Genomic DNA, 21,064 nt, shown 5'->3' with positions numbered 1-21,064 from the left:
GGCTTCTAGCAGTGTTTGGGACTTGTTCTATTAGTCCATCTATACTGACCTCCATCAGGTTGCATATTGAATATAATTTTTTTCTGCATCTAGCTCTGAAAAAATATTTGGGCTTCTAGCAGTGTGTGGGACTTGTTCTATTAGTCCATCTATACTGACATCCATTAGGTTGCAAATTAAAAAAAAAATTTTTCTGCATATAGCTCTGAAAAAATATTTGGGCTTCTAGCAGTGTGTGGGACTTGGTCTATTTATCCATCTATACTGACCTCCAGCAGGTTGCAAATTGAATATAATTTTTTTCTGCATCTAGCTCTGAAAAAATATTTGGGCTTCTAGCAGTGTGTGGGACTTGGTCAATTATTCCATCTATACTGACCTCCTTCAGGTTGCAAATTGAACATAATTTTTTTCTGCATCTAGCTCTGAAAAAATATTTGGCCTTCTAGCAGTGTGTGGGACTTGGTCAATTAGTCCATCTACACTGACCTCCATCAGGTTGCAAATTGAATATAATTTTTTTTTTGCATCTAGCTCTGAAAAAATATTTGGGCTTCTAGCAGTGTGTGGGACTTGTTCTATTAGTCTATCTATACTGACCTCCATCAGGTTGCAAATTTTAAATATTTTTTTTCTGCATCTAGCTCTGAAAAAATATTTGGGCTACAAGCAGTGTGTGAGACTTGTTCTATTAGTCCATATATACTGACCTCCATCAGGTTGCAAATTAAAAATATTTTTTTTCTGCATCTAGCTCTGAAAAAATATTTGGGCTTCTAGCAGTGTGTGGGACTTGTTCTATTAGTCCATCTATACTGACCTCCATCAGGTTGCAAATTTTAAATATTTTTTTTCTGCATCTAGCTCTGAAAAAATATTTGCGCTGCTAGCAGTGTGTGGGACTTGTTCTCTTAGTCCATCTATACTGACCTCCTTCAGGTTGCAAATTAAAAATAATTTTTTTCTGCATCTAGCTCTGAAAAAATATTTGGGCTTCTAGCAGTGTGTGGGACTTGTTCTATTAGTCCATCTATACTGACCTCCATCAGGTTGCAAAATGAATATAATTTTTTTCTGCATCTAGGTCTGAAAAAATATTTGGGCTTCTAGCAGTGTGTGGGACTTTTTCTATTAGTCCGTCTATACTGACCTCCATCAGGATGCAAAATGAATAAAATATTTTTCTGCATCTAGCTCTGAAAAAATATTTGGGATTCTAGCAGTGTGTGGGACTTGTTCTATTAGTCCATCTATACTGACCTCCATCAGGTTGCAAATTGAATATAATTTTTTTCTGCATCTAGCTCTGAAAAAATATTTGGGCTTCTAGCAGTGTGTGGGACTTGTTCTATTAGTCCATCTATACTGACGTCCATCAGGTTGCAAATTGAATATAATTTTTTTCTGCATCTAACCCAACCAACAGTTTTGGCCTAATACCACAGTTTGGCCACTCAGCTCTGCTCGGTTCCCATCCATTGTTTCTTTGTGCAAACAACTCCAGAGTTGTGAATTAGTTAACCGCCAAAATGAGTGGAAAAAGGCCTGCTGCTGGTGGAAAGGGGAATAGGCGTGTTGGGAAGGGGAAAAAAGGTTGTGTCCGTGGGGTAGGTGTTAAAGCAACAGTAACATCTGCAGAAGAAAGACCATCTTCCAGACAAACTAATATGTCTAATTCTTTTAGCGGACAATGTGACAAGATCCCTTTCTTACGGCCACGCCAATCGCTACAAATTCCAGATGAGGCACAAAAACAGCAGGTGCTTCAACGGATATCAAGTGCTCCTTTAAGTGGGCTCTCCTCCACCTCAACTTCAACATCACAAATACTCCAGTCCTCAAAGGTGTCACCCCAATCGCACTTGCTTCCTCACAGCTCCAAAATCTCCAGCTGCCCATCTGAGTATGAGGTAGAACAGATGGTTGAGTCTGCAGAGCTGTTTACTCATACTATAGCCTGGGAATCAGAGGTCAGCTCCAGCGCTTCTGTGAATCCAGACGAGGAAATGATCTGCACTGATGCCCAGAATCTTTATGAGTCGGATCCAGGACCAGACGCTGAAGGTTCTGACCATAATGTAGACCCTCATTCCCAAACTGTAACTCCTGTTGGTGGAGACAATGAGGAAGATGATGATGAGACTCAAACACCTGATTGGAGCGACAACTTTAGTTTTTTGTCAGGGCAGGAACAGGTTGGCTCTGAGGACGACGGGTGTGATAACACAAAGGGTGATGATGATGAGGTTGGAGATCCCACTTACTGTCAACCTACAGTCAGCCAAGAGATGAGGTCAGCAGAGGAGGTGGAGGAGAATGCTAGTGATGACGAGGTCAGGTTGCGTCTTCCTGTACAGAGACGTAGTACTGGAAGCACGTCAACAACTGCATCCTCAAACACAACTCTGCCTCTCACCACAAGTCGTGGTGGCTCTTCAGGTCGCATGGGTGCTAAGCCTTGCATAGCCTGGTCATTTTTTTAGATCAATTAAGATGACCCAACTCGTGTTATCTGTAACATTTGTCAGCAAAAGCTAAGTAGAGGCCAAAAAATACATAGTTTGAGTACTTCATGCATGAACCGGCACATGGACATGAAGCATAAGTTGCAGTGGGAAGCTCACTGTGCTACAATGCGGCCTAGCCGGCCGGGCCAACCACCGTCTGCCATATCTTGCGCATCCGCGGCCTCTTCATCTTCTGTGACGGATGGGACAGCAGTCACACCTGTTTTGGGACGCAGACCTGCCACCTCTTTACCCGCAACAGCCAGAGTGATTGGCAGGTCATCATTTTCTTTGGAGGTGGTAACACCAGCTGGTGTTGAGCGCTGTCCGACATAGGTTGCCTTGATCCAAAGGTGGTGCTATCGAACATGTCTGCCTGCATCTTCCTCAACCCCGTCTAAGCACAATAGCCAGCCCTCGGTCCCTCAGATGTGGACAAGTAAAAGACCATTTCCTCCTAGCCATGAGAAAGCTAAGAGGTTGAATTTCACCTTCTGCAAGCTCTTGGCTACAGAAATGCTGCCTTTCCGCCTGGTGGACACAGAGGATTTTCGAGACCTTATGTCCGTCGCAGTGCCCCAGTACCAGATGCCCAGTTGGCACTACTTCTCAAAGAAAGGTGTGCCTGCGCTCCACCAGCATGTCGCACACAACATCACCGCTAATTTGAGAAACTCTGTGTGTGACAGGGTGCATTTCACCACAGACACTTGGACGAGTAGGCATGGACAGGGGCATTACATGTCGCTGACTGGGCACTGGGTAACTATGGTGACAGCAGGACAAGGGACTGCTGTCCAAGTCTTGCCGTCCCCACGAGTTGTGCGTCAATCCTCTTTATCTCAAAGTTCCTCCACTGCTTCTGCCTCCTCAACCATCTCTCGGTCCTCCACCTGCACCCAAAGCCTGTCTGGTCATGCCACAAGCTTTCTAACTGTGCAGAAGGGATCCTGCACACCTCCTTACTATGCTGACAGCAGGGCTCAACGTCATCAGGCGGTTTTTACTTTGAAATGTCTGGGAAATGTGAGTCACACAGCTGAGGAGTTGTGGTCAGCTCTGGAGAACCAATTTCATGACTGGTTGTCTAAACTGGACCTGAAACCAGGGAAGGCCGTGTGCGACAATGCTGCAAACCTGGGTGCGGACCTTCGCCGGGGCAATGTCACACACGTGCCTTGTATGGCTCACGTGTTGAACCTGGTTGTCCAGCAATTTTTAGCCCACTATCCTGGACTAGATGGCCTTCTGCTGACGGCACGGTTGCTGTGTGCTCACTTTCGCTGTTCGCATCCCGCAGCTCAGCGACTTACATCTCTACAGAAGTCGTTGGGCCTGCCACTTCACCGGCTAAAATGCAATGTGCCTACCCGGTGGAATTCAACTATGCATATGTTGCAGCGACTGTGGCAGCACCGACAAGCCCTGGTGCAATTCGTTCTGACGTATAGCCTGGGCCAACGAGATGCAGAGGTGGGGCAAATCACGCTGGATGAGTGGTCTCAGATCAGGGACCAATGCACCCTTCTGCACAGTTTTGAAATGGCGACGAAGATGTTTAGTGCTGACGATGCCATTATCAGCATGACTATTCTGGTGATTTACATGCTGGAGCACATGTTAAACAGAATTCGGAGTCAGGTGGTGGCACAAGAGGATGTGGAGGAATTAGAGGAGGAGGAGTTGTATGGGGAAGGGCTAACATCTGCAAGGTCCAGACTTTCGGCAGCACACAGGTGGCAGGCATGTAAGGGTGGGGGAGATGGTTTTACCAGGGCGCATGGTAGCAGCCAAACTAGTGAGGAAGGTGCAGGAGCCCAGGAAGAAGTGGAGGACGAACTGATGGAAGACTCATCAGATGAGGGAGACGTTGATCACATTACTGTTGTGCGAGATTGGGGGGAGAGGACAGAGGAAGGAAGCATGATTGTTACCTCGCCACCAACACAACAGGAACTTGGTGCTCCTGGATGCGCAAGACACATGAGTGCCTTCTTGCTGCACTACCTGCAACATGACCCTTGAATTGGGAGAATTAGAAATAATCCTGACTACTGGGTTGCCACACTGTTAGATCCCCGGTACAAAAGTAAATTTTCAGAAATTATTCCTGCCATAGAAAGGGATGCACGCATGCAGGAGTATCAGCAGAGACTGTTGCAGAATCTTACATGTGCTTTTCCACAAAACACCAGTGGTGCACGTAGTGAATCTCACAGTTCCAACTTGCCAACCGTGGGACAGTCGAGTGTTCAGCACTCAAACCGTAACAGAAACACAGTATCTGCTGGTAACATCAATTTTGCGGAATCATTTCACCACTTTTTTAGCCCATCCTTTGCAAGGCCACAGGAGACAAGAAGTCTGACACATAGTCAACGCCTAGAGACGATGGTACAGGAGTATCTCCAAGTAAACATTGAAGCCATGACTGTGTCACTGGACCCTTGCTCTTTTTGGGCTTCCAATCTGGATGAATGGCCTGAGCTAGCCACTTATGCCTTGGAGATCTTGTCATGCCCCTCAGCCAGCGTTCAGTCTGAACATGTGTTCAGCGCTGCTGGTGGTGTGCTGACAGATAAGCGCACGCGGCTCTCCAATGATAATGTAGACAGACTCACGTTCATAAAGATGAACAAATCATGGATCCGAAACAAATTTTCTACCCCTGTGTTATCCTGGGGAGAGTAAAAGCTTGATGATTGGTTAAAATCACCTCACCAACCGTTTTAAGCTTTCAAATTACTAATCATGTTTATCTGTATCTTGGCTGGAAAATAATTTGGGCTTTGTAGCAGTGTGCAGTACTGATACTATTAGGCCAACTATACTAAACTCCACCAGATTCAAAATTAATAACAATTTTTAGCTGCAACTAGCCCGGAAAATAATTTTGTGGCTCCGAGATGCGCAAGACACATAAGTGCCTTCTTGCTGCACTACCTGCAACATGACCCTCAGATTGTCAGAATTCGAAGTAATCCTGACTACTGGGTTGCCACACTCTTAGATCCCCCACACTCTTCGATCAACCTTTTCATTTTAATAAAGACCAAAAAAATGGTCATTTTTTAAATTATAAGCATTAGCAGGTTATTAGAAACTGAAATCAAACAGTTTTCAACTCAAAACTTTATTCTAGGTGATGTTACATTTGCACAAAGGACCCCTTGTTCGGAAGGAGCTTCTGAACTCTCTCGTCCATTGAATTTGTTAGGTTTTGGATGGTTTCTGCTTCAATTGTTTTGCATGAGGACTGAATACCCTCCCAGAGCTGTTGCTTAGATGTGAACTGCCTCCCGCCATCATAGACACTCCTTTTGATGATGGTCCAGAGGTTCTGAATGGAGTATTGGTCAGGGGAGCATGGGGGTCACACCATAAGTTTGTCCCCTTTTATGCCCATATCAGCCAGAGATGCAGATGTGTTATGTGCAGCATGATACGGTGCATTATCATGGTTCTTCTTCTTGAACCATGGCAGGAAGTGCTGTTTGAGAAACTCCACATACATTATGGAGTTCATCTTTACCCCTTCAGGTATCCTAAAGGGGCCGACAATCTCTCTCCCCATGATTCCAGCCCAAAACATTACTCCACCTCCTCCTTGTTGGTGCTGTAGCCGTGTTTGCGTGGGGTGTCCATCAAAAAGCTGTAACGGGTCTGGGAGGTGGAACCTCTGAGCTACTATACAAGGGGGCGGTCCTTGTAAGGGAGCGGGTGGCGACCAGGCAGGCAGTCACAGCAGGTGACCGGGACAGTCTCTAGAACAACGGGCAGGAGGTCACGGCAAGTGACCGGGGCAGTCTCTGGATGAACAGGCAGATGGTCACGGCAAGTGACCGGGGCAGTCTCTGGGTGAACGGGCAGATGGTCACGGCAAGTGACCGGGGCAGTCTCTGGATGAACGGGCAGATGGTCACGGCAAGTGACCGGGGCAGTCTCTGGGTGAACGGGCAGATGGTCACGGCAAGTGACCGGGGCAGTCTCTGGGTGAACGGGCAGATGGTCACGGCAAGTGACCGGGGCAGTCTCTGGGTAAAGGGTTTGTACGACCTGTGGCGGCTGATGTTAGACGTGAGCTCCCAGGTGAGCAGGCGAGAGTCTCTGGATAAACGGGTGGTCACAGCATGTGACGGCGGAGCCTCCAGGAAGACCAACAGACAGGCGGCAGATGAGCGCTCCCAGGTGAGCGGGCAGAAGTCTCTGGACAGGCGGGTGGTCACAGCACGTGACGGCAGAGCCTCCAGGTAGGCTAGCAGACAGGCAGCAGATGAGCGCTCCCAGGTGAGCGGGCAGGAGTCACTGGACTGGCAGGTGGTCACAGCACGTGACGGCAGAGCCTCCAGGTAGGCTAGAAGGCAGGTAGCAGATGTGCGCTCCCAGGTGAGTGGGCAAGCTGGTCCATAGACAGACTGACAAGAGTTGGAAGGCAGACCGTCGGACCTCAGGCAAGCAGGCAGGTAGTTGATGTGCGCTCCCAGGTGAGCGGGCAAGCTGGTCCTTAGACAGACTGACAGGAGTAGTAAGGCAGACCGTCGGACCTCAGGCTAGCAGGCAGGTAGCAGAATATCAGGCAGGAATAAGACAGCAAGCTGGCAGGAATCTGGCAGGTATCTGGCAGGTAACTAGCAACGGGACCTGGGGGCTGAAGCAGAGTAGTGAACAGTGCAACAACATTGCTCGGGCACCTCCATTTAGGAGGAGGTGCCTTATATAGGGTGAAGTCCTCCAGCCATTGGCCGGGGACTCCTTAGAACGGCGCGCGCGGCCCCTTTAAGAGGGAGGGAGAGCGCGCGCGCCCTAAGCACAGTGGCCGGGAAGGAGCGCGCGCTGCCAGCAGAGAGGGAGGAGGACGCCGGGCACGGAGCAGAGAGGTGAGGGGAACAGCGTCCCTGCCTAGCAGAGGGCAGGGACGCCGGCGCTACACCAGCCATCCTCCACTCCATCCATCTGGACCATCGAGCGTTGCACAGCACTCATCCGTGAACAAAACAGTTTTGAAATCAGTCTTCATGTAATGTTTGGCCCACTGGAGCCGTTTCTGCTTGTGTGAAGTGGATAGAGGAGGTCGACAGGATGGCGTACGCACAGCTGCAAACCTCTGAAGGACCCTGCATCTTGTTGTTCGGGGGACTTTGGAGGCACCAGCAGCTTCAAAAACTTGTCTGCTGCTATGACAAGGCTTTTTTGCCGCTGGTCTTTTAACCTGACGTAATTGCCTGTAGGAAAGAGTCCTCAATTTGCCCTTATCAGCACGCACACGTGTGTACTGTGAATCAGCTACAAACTTCTTGATTGCCAAGACACTTCATCCTGATCATCGCACAATGTTGATTGTAGTCATGCCTTGACCTAAACACTCCACAATTTGTTGCTTCTCAGCAGCCGACACATCCTTTTTCTTTCCCATTTTGGCAGAAAGTGTAGGCTGCTTAATAATGTGGGACAGCCTTCTTAAGTAGTCTTGCCTTTCATTGGACACACCTGCCAAACTAATTAGCACAGGTGTCTGCAATTGCTTACAGTGATATAAAGAGCCCTGACACACATCACCATCAATGAGTTTAACTGACAAACAAACAAATTCTTCCCTTATCACTCCTAAACACTTTTTGCATAATAATTTGGAACACAGTGTACATGTGCTTTTCCACAAAACACCAGTGGTTCACATAGTGAATCTTACAGTTCTAACTTGCCAACCGTGGTCTGTATGGAGTTGTTCAATAAAGGGCCCAAAATTAAGATAACATAGACGGGAGAGGTCTCCATGAATAGGAATTCCTAAGTATTTGATACCCTGTGAGGGCCAGGCAAAGGGAAAGTTGGACTGGATGGAATCCTGTATGGATTTGGGGAGGGAGACATCGAGAGCCTCAGACTTCGCTGCATTGATTTTAAAATTTGACCATGTAACAAAGTAATCTATTTCATCCATAACAGCAGGGATGGATATATGTGATTCAGTGATTTATACTAGGACATCATCAGCAAATAGAGAGCACTTGTACTCGGTGCCTCCCACCTCAATCCACCTAATATTGGGGTTATGGCGAATTGATGAGAGCAGGTGCTCCGTCACTAGGATGTATAAGAGAGGGGACAGAGGACATCCCTGCCTTGTCCCATTGGTGATTATGAAAGGTGATGAAAATGTTCTGACGCGCCCCCTGGGCCTTGAGACACCCGAAGCCGGACCCTTTTTGGTGGATGCTGGTGGTTGTAGTCTCCGTGGCTGCGAACCGGTTCCGTGGCTCAGGGCGGTCAAACCAGTGGTGGAACTATTTATGTGGTTTTGATGTTTAAATGTCCGACTACGCCACCCGTGGATTGCGGTCAGAGTGAACCGCCGCTGCAGGGCAGACCTCTGAGGCTGGTGTTGTGGTTGCAGCAGAGCATAGCATAACTCCCCACGGGAGGACTATAGCCTCAGGGCAGTGTATGCGGAGGATGGGGGTGATGGTGCAGGGAAGCAGCAGTAATGACACGGAGTCAGTGATGCAGTCCAGGGCCTTTACTCACAGTTCTTATTATCCAGACCACTTCTGCAAGTAACGGCTGCCCACATCGTACTGTGCTCACCAGGTGAGGGGCTCAGACAACTCTCAGATAACTTTGGAGCGCTTCACAGGACCCCCTTTGTGTGTCCTTTGTCTGGCCTTTCTTACCAACCCTTCTGTCCGGCTGCCTCGAGCCTCCTCTTGGTAAACTTGGCGCCAGTTTCCCTGACCCTATGTGGTGCCTTGCTAGTGGGTGTAGCGAGGGGCTGCGCCACATAAAATGTCACAGCCTCCGGTTTCTAGCTGAGAGTCGTTTCCCGCCTCCACTAGTTTCGGCGACCGGTCTCCCCCTTTGGCCTGACCCCTCCAAGCATGTGGATTCGGGTGTGCGGTGGCGACTCGCCCGTCCGCACCCCTGGGATCCCTTCGTTCCTCGTTCCTGGAGCCTTCTCCGCTCCTCTTCCTTCCTTCTCCCTCTTCCAGGCCTGGGCCTCTGTTACTAGGCCCGCCTCCGGAGCAGAGCTCATGCAGAGCCCCTGCTCCCTGCCACTTCTGCTCAGACTTCTCTGCACTGAACTAAGATGGTGCCCACCTTTTATACTCCCTTCTCAATGCACCCAGGAACTGCTTCCTCCCTACTCCTGCACTACAGGGTTCCCCTTCCTCAGTGTTCCCTCCACCCACTCCAGCCAGGGACAGGGACTGTCGTGCCCATCTCAGGGGCATATTGGTCGCCCTGCCCTACGGCAATGTGGTGTAATGCATGCAGGTATCGGGGTCCTGATCCATACTCCATCCTTACCTGAGAGTGAGATATCACACCTCTGGGTGAGGTGCAATACCTCTGTAGCAAACGAGCCCTCAGGGTGCTAGAGTTCCATTTATCTTCAGCCTAGGTGACGTATTGCGGTACAGGGCCGTGATTTTGGCTATAAAAGGGTCCCCTAGACCCCTACCCCAAGCTTTTTAAGAGAATAATATATGGCGTGCCAGGAGACTCTATGGAATGCTTTCTCAGCATCCAACGAGAGTATCTAATTACAAATTTTTAACTGCATCTAGCCCAGGAAATACTTTGTGCCTAGCAGCAGTGTCTGCTAGTCAGCGGATTATCCCGGCTGTTAAGCAAGCTACACCACCTGTAGTTTGGACACTTAATTTTTTCAAAGGAAATGCTTCGGGACCACGGGATACTCAGTGAAGAGCATCAGGAGGCACCCCAAGGCATAGGGGCTGGGACTGGCGGTAGGATGCCTTGCAGTGGACAGCCGAGCTTGATCCTTATAAAGGCTTTTTAACTGCAGCAGCTTTAGTGGACGCTACTGGAGCTGGAATTACGCGGCTGCTGGCATGAGACTTGCCCTCCAATAGATCCTTGTAAAAGTATTTAAAGTGTATTCATTCAAATTAGAGAGACAAATTAAATTAAAAAGCTTAGAGCTGCCCCCACCACAGGGTGGCTCGCTCGACCCACCAGCGGACAGGCACCAGTATTGGGAGAGGGGGACTGGCCGTCAGGGTCCACCGCGGCTCTGGTACAAACCAGGCGACACGGAGGTGGCACAGCAGGAACGGACTGGCCGTGTCGGCTTCTCACTTTTTGGATTTTAGAAGGGCATGACATGCCTATATCTGTGTCTCCCCCTCCTTTTACTCCTCCACCTCTTTTCTTTTCGCATGACTATATGTACTTGTCACTTTTCCATGTGTTAGTTATGTCTTCTGAGCAGTTTGTCAGCTTTTGGACACCTTTGAAGGTGTTTTCTATGTGTTTCTATGTGTTTTTGTTTGCCTGCCATTGGTTTTAATGGTGTTCGAAGGTGTTCGATGAACAGTTCGACGAACAGTTCGGCGAACACACGGGTGTTCGACGAACCGAACTGAACTCGAACACTACGGGGGTGGCTCAACACTATTCCTCAGCCTTCTTGTACCTTCTGCTACATTTCCAAGTTCAAGCTTTTTGAAATGGTTCTTGGTAATCACTCTGGATCTCCCTGACAAGGACCCTGAAGACGAGGACTCTGAAGACCAACCTGAAGAACACGAGGACCCCGAAGATGACGACCCTGAAGACGAGGACCCTGAAGACCACCCCGACGAAGACGAGGACCCTGAAGACGACAACCCTGAACACGAGGACCCTGAAGACCACCCCGAAGAAGACGAGGACCCCGCAGACGACGACCCTGAACACGAGGACCCTGAAGACCACCCCGAAGAAGACGAGGACCCCGACGATGACGACCCTGAAGACGAGGACCCTGAAGCCCACCCCGAAGAAGACGACGACCCCGAAGACGATGACCCTGAAGACCAGCCCGAAGTAGACCAAGAAGATGACCCTGAAGAAGTTGACCAAGAGGACAAAGAACAAGAAGACAACCACCAAGATACAGAAGAACAAGAGACAGAAAACCAAGAAGCAGAAGTACAATAAGCTGCAGAACAAAAAGCGGAAGAACATTAAGCATAAGACTAAAAATCAGAGCAAAAGATATTATCTAAACTATAAGCAGAAGATGACTAAGCAGTGTATGGGGGTGAGTCTGTTCCTCCTCGTGGTGCCCCTGGAAAAGACCTGCTGCTGCAGGCCAAACTGAATGCGGACAAATCCTGTTGTAAATCTTTTGTGACGGGCAGAACGAAAGGTGTAATGTCCAACCTTTTATAGATAACAACTACAGGAATGCCTGCCACAAATAAGAATATGATGAAGAAGAAGAATATAAAGAAGATGAAGAAGTAGAATATGAAGAATGTAAAAAAAAAGAATAATACGAAGAAGGTGAAGAAGAAGAAGATGAAGAAGGTGAAGAAGAAGTTGATGAAAAAGATGCTGATGCTGAGGATGATGAAGGAGAAAGTGTGGGAGAATTAAAAAAGAAGGTGAAGAGCATGGAAGTGGTGAAACATAAATATCTGACAAAATATAAAAAAGCTTAACATAGTCAATATTTCCGTAACTCCGAATGTCTTAAAAAAATATATTAATTCCTGCTATTCCATTTGATTGGGCTAAACCTCTATGCCTTTATTGCCTCCCCCACCTCCCCAATACATTCTACATTATTCTTAGTTGTTTTCCTTCATGTAGAATTAATCTACAAGGAAAGATAGGGTTTATATTTATTCTGATATTTCTGTACCATTGCCTTGCATTGGTTTCCGGTATTGGAATTGGAGATATCCGATACTTTCTGCGTATCGGTCCGATCCAATCCGATCCGATATTTCCCGATATCGGAAGGTATCGCTCAACACTAATTATGACTAGTAATTATAATATTGAGGGAGGATACTTTCCAAAAAATATGTAAAGAATCCCCAGTCTCTCCAGCACAATGGGAATTGACTTGGCAAAATTTTTGCTTATTTAGTTGGGGTGAAATACAATTTTATTAAATGATTCCTGTAAGGAGGCACAAATTGAAGAAGAATATGTGGGTCTAAGACAGTTATACCATTCTTCCGGTAAAAAGGACTTTTTTAACTTTTTTTCCCAGTTTAACATGAAGGATTTCTTTTCGAATAAAAGAACCAGGTTGAAATATTCTTAAATATTATTTGTCTGCCAAAGTAAACTGTTGTAAACTTTACTAAGGAACAAACAAAGGGCTTTTGTTATGTTATTACTTTAAAAATGCAGTACAGACCAAAAGTTTGGACACACCTTCTCATTTAAAGATTTTTCTGTATTTTCATGACCATGAAAATTGTACATTCACACTGAAGGCATCAAAACTATGAATTAACACATGTGGAATTATATACTTAACAAAAAAGTCTGAAACAACTGAAAATATGTCTTATATTCTAGGTTCTTCAAAGAAGCCACCTTTTGCTTTGATGACTGCTTTGCACACTCCTGGCATTCTCTTGATGAGCTTCAAGAGGTAGTCACCGGAAATGGTTTTCACTTCACAGGTGTGCCCTGTCAGGTTTAATAAGTGGGATTTCTTGCATTATAAATGGGGTTGGGACCATCAGTTCTGTTCTGCAGAAGTCAGGTGGATACACAGCTGATAGACTGAATAGATTGCTAAAATTTGTATTATGGCAAGAAAAAAGCAGCTAAGTAAAGAAAAATGAGTGGTCATCATTACTTTAAGAAATGAAGGTCAGTCAGTCTGAAAAATTTGGCAAACTTTGAATGTGTCCCCAAGTGCAGTTGCAAAAACCATGAAGCGCTACAAAGAAACCAGCTCACATGAGGACTGCCCCAGGAAAGGAAGACCAAGAGTCACCTCTGCTTCTGAGGATAAATTTATCCAAGTCACCAGCCTCAGAAATCGCAGGTTATCAGCAGCTCAGATTAGAGACCAGGTCAATGACACACAGAGTTCTAGCAGCAGACACATCTCTACGATAACTGTTAAGAGGAGACTTTGTGCAGCAGGCCTTCATGGTAAAATAGCTGCTAGGAAACCACTGCTAAGGACTGGCAACAAGCAGAAGAGACTTGTTTGGGCTAAAGAACACAAGGAATGGACATTAGACCAGTGGAAATCTGTGCTTTGGTCTGATGAGTCCAAATTTGATGTCTTTGGCTTCAACCACCGTGTCTCTGTGCGACGCAGAAAAGGTGAACGGATGGACTCTACATGTCTGGTTCCCACCATGAAGCATGGAGGAGGAGGTGTGATGCTGTGGGGGTGCATTGCAGGTGACACTGTTGGGGATTTATTCAAAATTGAAGACATACTGAACCATCATGGCTACCACAGCATCTTGTAGCGGCATGCTATTCCATCCAGTTTGCGTTTAGTTGGACCATCATTTATTTTTCAACAGGACAATGACCCCAAACACCTCCATGCTGTGTAAGGGCTATTTGACCAAAAAGGAGAGTGATGGGGTGCTATGCCAGGTGACCTGGCCTCCACAGTCACCAGACCTGAACCCAATCAAGATGATTTGGAGTGAGCTGGACCGCAGAGTGAAGGCAAAAGGGCTAAAAAGTGCTAAGCTTCTCTGGGAACTCCTTCAAGATTGTTGGAAGAGCATTTCCAGTGACTACCTCTTGAAGCTCATCAAGAGAATGGCAAGAGTGTGCAAAGCTGACATCAAAGCAAAAGGTGGCTACTTTGAAGAACCTAGAATATAAGACATATTTTCAGTTGTTTCACACTTTTTTGTTAAGTATATAATTCCACATGTGGTAATTCATAGTTTTGACGCCTTCAGTGTGAATGTACAATTTTCAAAGTCATGAAAATACAGAAAAATCTTTAAATGAGAATGTGTGTCCAAACTTTTGATCTGTACTGTATATAAATAGTATATATAAATATTCAAATAAACATATACAGGTCTTAATAACAAGCCATGAAAAGACAAAGTTAGAAAACAGAAAATGGTAAATTTCAAAGCATAAATCAGCAGGAACCAATTAACTTGTTGGCTCAAGCAGGTGTTCTGTGCGGTGGTAAGCTAACATGCCCTTTGTAATTAGGATGTTGCATGGCACATGGTGCTATATGCGGGTAGGAATCACTGAGCCATTGAGTAGCGGTAGTGAGGTCTGAAATGCTGAATGTTGAAAATGAAAATTAATGTACTCAGCTTGTCTAAGATGGTGAGTTATGTGGAGTTTGGGATTAGTTTAGAATGTCCCCCTGCAAGTGTACAGAGCTCAATTCTGATGTGGGTCTTCATGAAAGGAGAAGAATACTATCATATGTAAAAGGTTGGAGTCTAACTAACATCTGTGAAGGCTTCTGCTTTGGCCGCTAGGCGGCGCTGCACCCTTTTTTGTGAGAGATACTTGACAGCAACAATCCTTTGTTATTCACGGGACTTGGGGATCTGGATAATCCAGGGTTAACCCTGTTAATTTGGGGATCTAGCAGCTGTCAGTACTGTGTGTAGCTATATAAACCCCTGAGAGCCAGGTCCCACTGCCAGTCAATGTTTATGCTACCTGACTTTTAACTGAGTTCTGTGCACCTGCTGTTTCACTCTCACTTATCTTGCTTCCTGACCTTGGCTATTTTATTGATGTTTCTCCTGCCTGACATTTTTGTACTTCTCATACCTCCTGGATCTGATCCAACTACCTTGACAACTTGCGCCACTGATGACACTGTGGCCCTTGCCTAATGAACAACAGAGGTCTAGGAACCTAAGTAGCTTTCTCCGAGCCTGTTCATTATAGACATTTTGGAGCTGCAAGATGACTTCAAACAGTGCATTCATGACAGATTGAATGACCAGACAAATTATGGATCCCCTCCAAAAAGTGGTGGATCAAATGAAGGACCTGGCCCATACAGTCCAAGGTCTTGCAGAGCCGACTCGCCATCATGAAACCTCTCAGGGAAAAACCCCAGCAGCACCTGCCTTGAAAACTCCTGAACCCAAGGTTAATCTTCCTGACCAATTTTCAGGTGACCGTAGTAATTTTTTTTCTTTCACAGAGAGTTGTCGCCTGTATTTCAGGCTTCGCCCTCATTCATCTGGTTCTGAGAGCTGTGGGAAGGACTCATGATTTCCCTGCTCCTCGTGACACCCAGGCTTGGGCTCTTTATCTACTCCCTGATGCTCCAGAGATCTCCACAATTGATACGTTTTTTTAAACTTTAGGTCTTCTATATGATGATCCTGACCGTTTAGCTCTGGCAGAAAGTAAATTAACAGCCCTCCATCAGGGGCAATGTCCTGCTGAGGAATATTGCACTAAACTTTGCCACTGGGTTACTGACTCACAATGGAATGACCAGGCCCTTCACCATCACTTTCAAACTGGACTTTCTGACCAACTTAAGGACAAGATAGTTCAGTTCCCTTCTCCTGACTCCTTTGTCTCTGCCATGTGTTGGCTATCTGCCTTGATAGGCAGTTACGTGAACGCAGACAACAGCCCAATGCTGATAATGCATCTTTACCCAAGATTAGTGCACCTATTACAATTACTGCAAAACCTGTACAGATTGGGATGACCAACTCCCACCGAGTACAATGGGGAAAGTAGCAAAAACTGAATCTTAGTAGTAACTGTGGAGAGTATGGATGTCAGATGCATGCCTCCCCAAAACAACCGCAGTTAGAGAGTCACCAGCACCAAGGTGGGTTCCATGAAAATTTTCTTGAGTCAAACTGCTGAAAACAACTATGATGTCGGCATTTGTGAATTGCTGGCAATTAAATCGACCTTCAAGGAATGGCACTACTTCCTTGAAGGTGCCAAATATAAAATCACTGTTATCACAGACCACAAAAATCTGACATTTGTTGAGTCCGCGAAAAGACGAAATCCTAGGCAAGCTAGATGGACTTTGTTTTTCTTTAGGTTTGATTTTGTGACTTTTAGACCTAGTAGAAAAAAACATGAAAGCCAATGCTCTCTCCCAAAGGTTCCACCCATTCCAACCAGAGGACTCAGAACAAGTCCCCTTTTTCGATGAGGGTATAGTGGTGTCTGCAGTTTCTCTAGTTCTTGTTGAGGAGATATGTAAAAATCAAGAGTTAGTCCCTGACACTACTCCTTGCTAAAAAGTATTTGTGCCTTCCAGTTTCATCTACGAGTATTCCAGGAGACTGACGATTCTCTCCTTACAGTTGACCCTGGGATTATCAATACTATCCAACTAATAAATTGAATTTTTTGGTGTCTAACCATGCGGACCAATGTTATTGGCATTAGTACTGATGCCCAATTTTTTTTACGGACAGAATCTGCTGTGATTTCACTCTGAAATCGGATGCTACTCACTTATTCAAGTCTATGGGGATGCATGTAAAACATCAGACTGCACTCAAATGACAGTGCAGTCTGATTTCCGAGGACTCTCACAATGGAAAAGATGGAGAAATTTACATCACAGTTTGTGGATGTAATGTGAAGAACTGTGGAAAAGTTCAGAGTTTGACTAGTTTTCAAGGCAAATTTTCCTGTGATCTAAACTTTGCTTAACTATTTTTTTTAATGTCAGGGCTTGTTTTTTTGTTTTTTGAGGTACATATAACATTTTGATCACTTTTTTTTTTTAGTAAGTGCAGTGACCGAAAAACCATAATCTGCCATTTACTTTTTTTTTCTCTCTCTCTTTGCAGCCTTTATAGGAAGGGTTAATTCATTTTTAAAGTGATAAATCCAACTTTTACAGAACCTGTAACACCAAATGCTTAATTTATTTTTTTTAAACTTGCAAAAGGGGTATACTTATATGTTTTTTTATTTTACTTTTTTAATCTCCTCAAAAGATCATTTAAGCCTTAACAGAAAAAAAAACAAAAAACAAAAGAAGTATTCAAAAAAGCTACGATGATGAATATAAACTAAATGATGTGATATTTAAAATAAATATTTTATTGGACAGAAATAACTAGAAAAATAAAAAAATTCACATCCACCACAAAGCCTGTTGACCTGTGCCCTTTTATATGCCAGAGCTGGACTTCAGATCCAGCATTGTCCTGGCAGTTGTCATGTCGTCCACTGGTATCTGTGGCATGGTGGGCAAGTTTTTTATTTTTCTAATTTCCCGGTGTAATTAAAAATTAATACGGTTTTAATTTATAATAAGTTTCCAATCAATAAAATATATCTAATTTCTTTATGTCGTGAAGGGAGAAATAGATTTTATTATGTTTACACTTACTTGTTTTTACAAATTTCGATGGTTTCTCTCTCATTTTCAGGTCAAAAATAACACTGGGATTGAAACTGTAGAACATTTGACAAACACTCTCCTTGTCTTCGTCATCCCAGTCTGTGATAACATCATACAGAAGTCTCATTGTGACCTTGGAATTTGGTCTATTCCATCTGTAATCAAACTCTTCACTTATCAGTAGATCTTCATGACATAGATGATTTATAACTGGATGGACATACATTATTCTTTTAATAAGATACTGTTGACCCCAGTCCATAATTTGACTTCCAGCTGTAGAGATAAGAAATTATAATAATAATAATAATATTTTTTATTTATATAGCGCCAATATAATCCGCAGCACTTTACAATTAAGCGGGGACATATACAGACAATGAATTCAATACAAGGTAAGACAGTTTAAACAGTTACATTAGGAGTGACGGTCCGGCTGCTCGCTGCTTACAATCTACAAGGAAATGGGGGGACACAATAAGTGATCAGTGCTTGTTATTTCAGGTCTGGCAATTATAATAAGTAGGGATTTTCATATAAAGCAGCATGAACCGGTCATCAGCCAAGTGCAATAATCAAGTACCGAATGCAGTTATCGTGTGCATGGAGGGTGTGGAGACAGATGAATAGTAAGGGGCAGATTCTGAATAATACTTAGAAGGAGGAAACAGGGGAAAGTTAGTTTACTGAGTAGTTGGGGTAGGCTTGTTTAAAGAAATTGGTTTTTAAAGCGCGCTTGAAGACGTGGGGGCTAGGTATCAGTCGGATCATCAGGGGTAGAGCATTCCAGAGAACTGGCGCAGCACGAGAGAAGTCTTGGAGACGGAGATGCGAGGTTCGGATTATGGGGGATGTTAGTCTTAGGTTATTTGTAGAATGAAAGGCACGTGTAGGGCAATAGGCAGGGATGAGAGAGAAGATATAAGGTGGTGCGGAACTGTGGAGAGCTTTGTAGGTGAGAGTGATGAGTTTATATTGGACCCTGTATTGGTAACCAGTGTAATGACTGGCACAAAATGGAGGCATCGGTAAAGCGGCTGAACAGAAATACGACCCTGGCTACCACATTCAGGATGAATTGGAGAGGAGAAAGTTTGGTAAGAGGGAGACCAATCAGGAAGAGAGTTGCAGAAGTCCAAATTCAAAAATCGCACAAGGATTGGGGCAAACCAAATCATGCATGGTAATTATTCATAATCCTTTTTATCTTTTCCCATCCTCCAATTAAACTTAGGGATATTTGTCTTTTTTTCAACTATATTAAGTATGCAACTACTGTATATTACAATAAAATTACAGTTCAATTATCACATTGTCAAAAAATAAAGTATGTCACTCCAGAATTCAATATTTCAAACAGATTACCCACAAAATTAAAATTAGTGGGTATTTAGGAGTCTTAGACAAAGAGGCATCAAATTATGATATTTTACTGTAAGAGAATTAAAAATCTCAGTTAAAAATAAATTAACAGGAGAATGTAATCTGAGCTACACAGGACTTTATACAAAATGATCTATGCAAATGCTGTTTAATTAGACTTAAAGCTGGTTTATGCTAAAGATCCTAAAAATGAACTTCATGCCTGCTGTCTGTATACCTCAATTATAGTAATATGGCAAAAGGTTGGTGGTAATCACACTGAAAAAATTAAAGCTGCTTTCTATGGTATCAAAATATCACAATGAATATATAAGGTGCAAGTGCCTAGCTCCCCGATGATGCCGTTTTACCACGCTTATTCCAAGGGGGCATTGGTTGGTTCAATGCCCCCTTGGTAGAAGTGTGCTGAAGCGTCGTCGTCGGGGTGCAGCGCCATAGCTTTTGGAACACATTTTCCTTCCTGCTCTAAGTATACTGATCCTATGGGCTTGTCCTACTGTGGTCTCTCTTTCTCTCTGGCATCTTTAAAAGGGTCAATAGGGTATTAACTTTTATACTTGAATTTCTGCTATTAGGCAATCGCACCTTTAGGATCGTTAGTAGTGTTGAGCGAGCACTAAAATGCTCGGATGCTCGAAGCTCGGGCCGAGCTCACCTTGATACTCAGGTGCTCGACCCGAGCAATGAGCCCAATGTTAGTCTATGGGAGACCCGAGCATTTTTGCGGCAGCACCCCCGGCAGTCTTTTAAAAGCATAACTAGTGCCCAAAACAATAGTGACAGTGCTCAAATGACATGGGGACAGCATGGGGATCGCCCCAGGAAGCATTTCTGACCCCCAGGTCACTGCTGTCAACGTGGTCAGAGGTATTAAGCCACTTTTACGGGCTCACAATAAAACATTCAAAAACTAAACAGAAATGGTTTTCCTGTGAAATATTTTAAGGAACATCCTTTCCTGGGTAAAGATTTGTGTATAAGGTTAAATAAATAACCAAAAGCAAAAATATTCCTCCACACCATGGGAGGAATATTTTTTATGTATTTTTTCAATTTTGTATTGCTTTCAACCGTGACAAATGCATTCATCGGGAAATGTCATTTTAACATTTTACAACCTTATCTGGCCATGTGCTGTGTGACACATGTATACAGTGCTGAAAAGACATGGGGACAGCATGGGGAAGACCCCTGTAAGAATCTCTGACACCCAGGTCACTGCCAAAAAGTGTGCCCATCAGAAGATCCTTTCCGCATCAGAAGATGCAGACTTGCAACTATCCCCATGCAAGTCCTTGTCCCAGGGCAGTGTTCAATTGTACCTCCTCCATTCCTTGCAATGCAAGTGCAAGTATGCAGCCTGCCAGTCACCCACCCCCGGGTGTCCACGTTTGGTCCCCAGCTGCGAGGGGGTAGCCGGGTGTCCATACTCGGTCCCCAGCCGCCACGTGGCAGGGTGTCCATAAACAGTCCTTATCCGCCCCTATTGTCCCGGTAACCTTCCTCAAACTTTTCTTAGCCTGGCCTCCATTAGGGCAGCATTGGACGAGCCCACCAGAGAACCAGAGTCCTCCGGTGGGCCCTGGCTTCTCCATCAGGGGAGTTGAGAGTGCCAAGGTGAGGAGCATGATGATGATGATAGAAGTTAGCATCTGCTTTGTTTTCTTGGAATGCAAGCTTAATTGTGCAATACCATACTTCTAGCTTGCTTGCACTTGAAATGAGGCCTTTTATGCTTGTGGATGCAGACGCAGGACACCATGTCATGGCTGCGTCGGCGACCTGGTATACATACTCAGTCCCCAGCCGCCTGGCGGTCGGGTGTCCACGCTCGGTCCATAAACGGTCCCCAGCTGCCCCTATTTGCCTTATACACAAGCGCGCATACCAAAACATTACCTGTGCCCTCCCCAGTGCATTTAGTGGGAAGGACAGCCTAACCACAAACACGTGGACAAGTGAATGTGGCCAGGGATGGTACATCTTACTGACGCCTTCACACTGGGTTCATATTGTGGAAGCCGGGACACAGATGGACACTGGGATGCAACACGTC

At 45.2% G+C, this 21,064-nt stretch overlaps 1 protein-coding gene across 4 annotated transcripts in view; it reads right to left on the bottom strand.

Annotated features, from left to right (window-relative positions):
* LOC141167153 (uncharacterized) overlaps nucleotides 1-21,064 on the bottom strand; it is a 174,892-nt gene that overhangs the window by 53,612 nt on the left and 100,216 nt on the right. For all 4 annotated transcript variants that reach the window (XM_073654543.1, XM_073654546.1, XM_073654545.1 and 1 more), the window contains one exon: nucleotides 17,614-17,901. In XM_073654543.1, coding sequence (XP_073510644.1) covers nucleotides 17,614-17,901 — 288 coding nt within the window. The remainder of the gene's footprint in view (nucleotides 1-17,613; nucleotides 17,902-21,064) is intronic.

Source organism: Phyllobates terribilis, unplaced genomic scaffold (genome assembly GCF_046119375.1).
Source record: "Phyllobates terribilis strain yellow unplaced genomic scaffold, ASM4611937v1 Scaffold_11__3_contigs__length_659146591, whole genome shotgun sequence".
NCBI classification, from domain to species: Eukaryota; Metazoa; Chordata; class Amphibia; order Anura; family Dendrobatidae; genus Phyllobates; species Phyllobates terribilis.
Note: the sequence above shows the minus strand (reverse complement) of the source record. Positions and strands in the feature narration are given on the sequence as shown.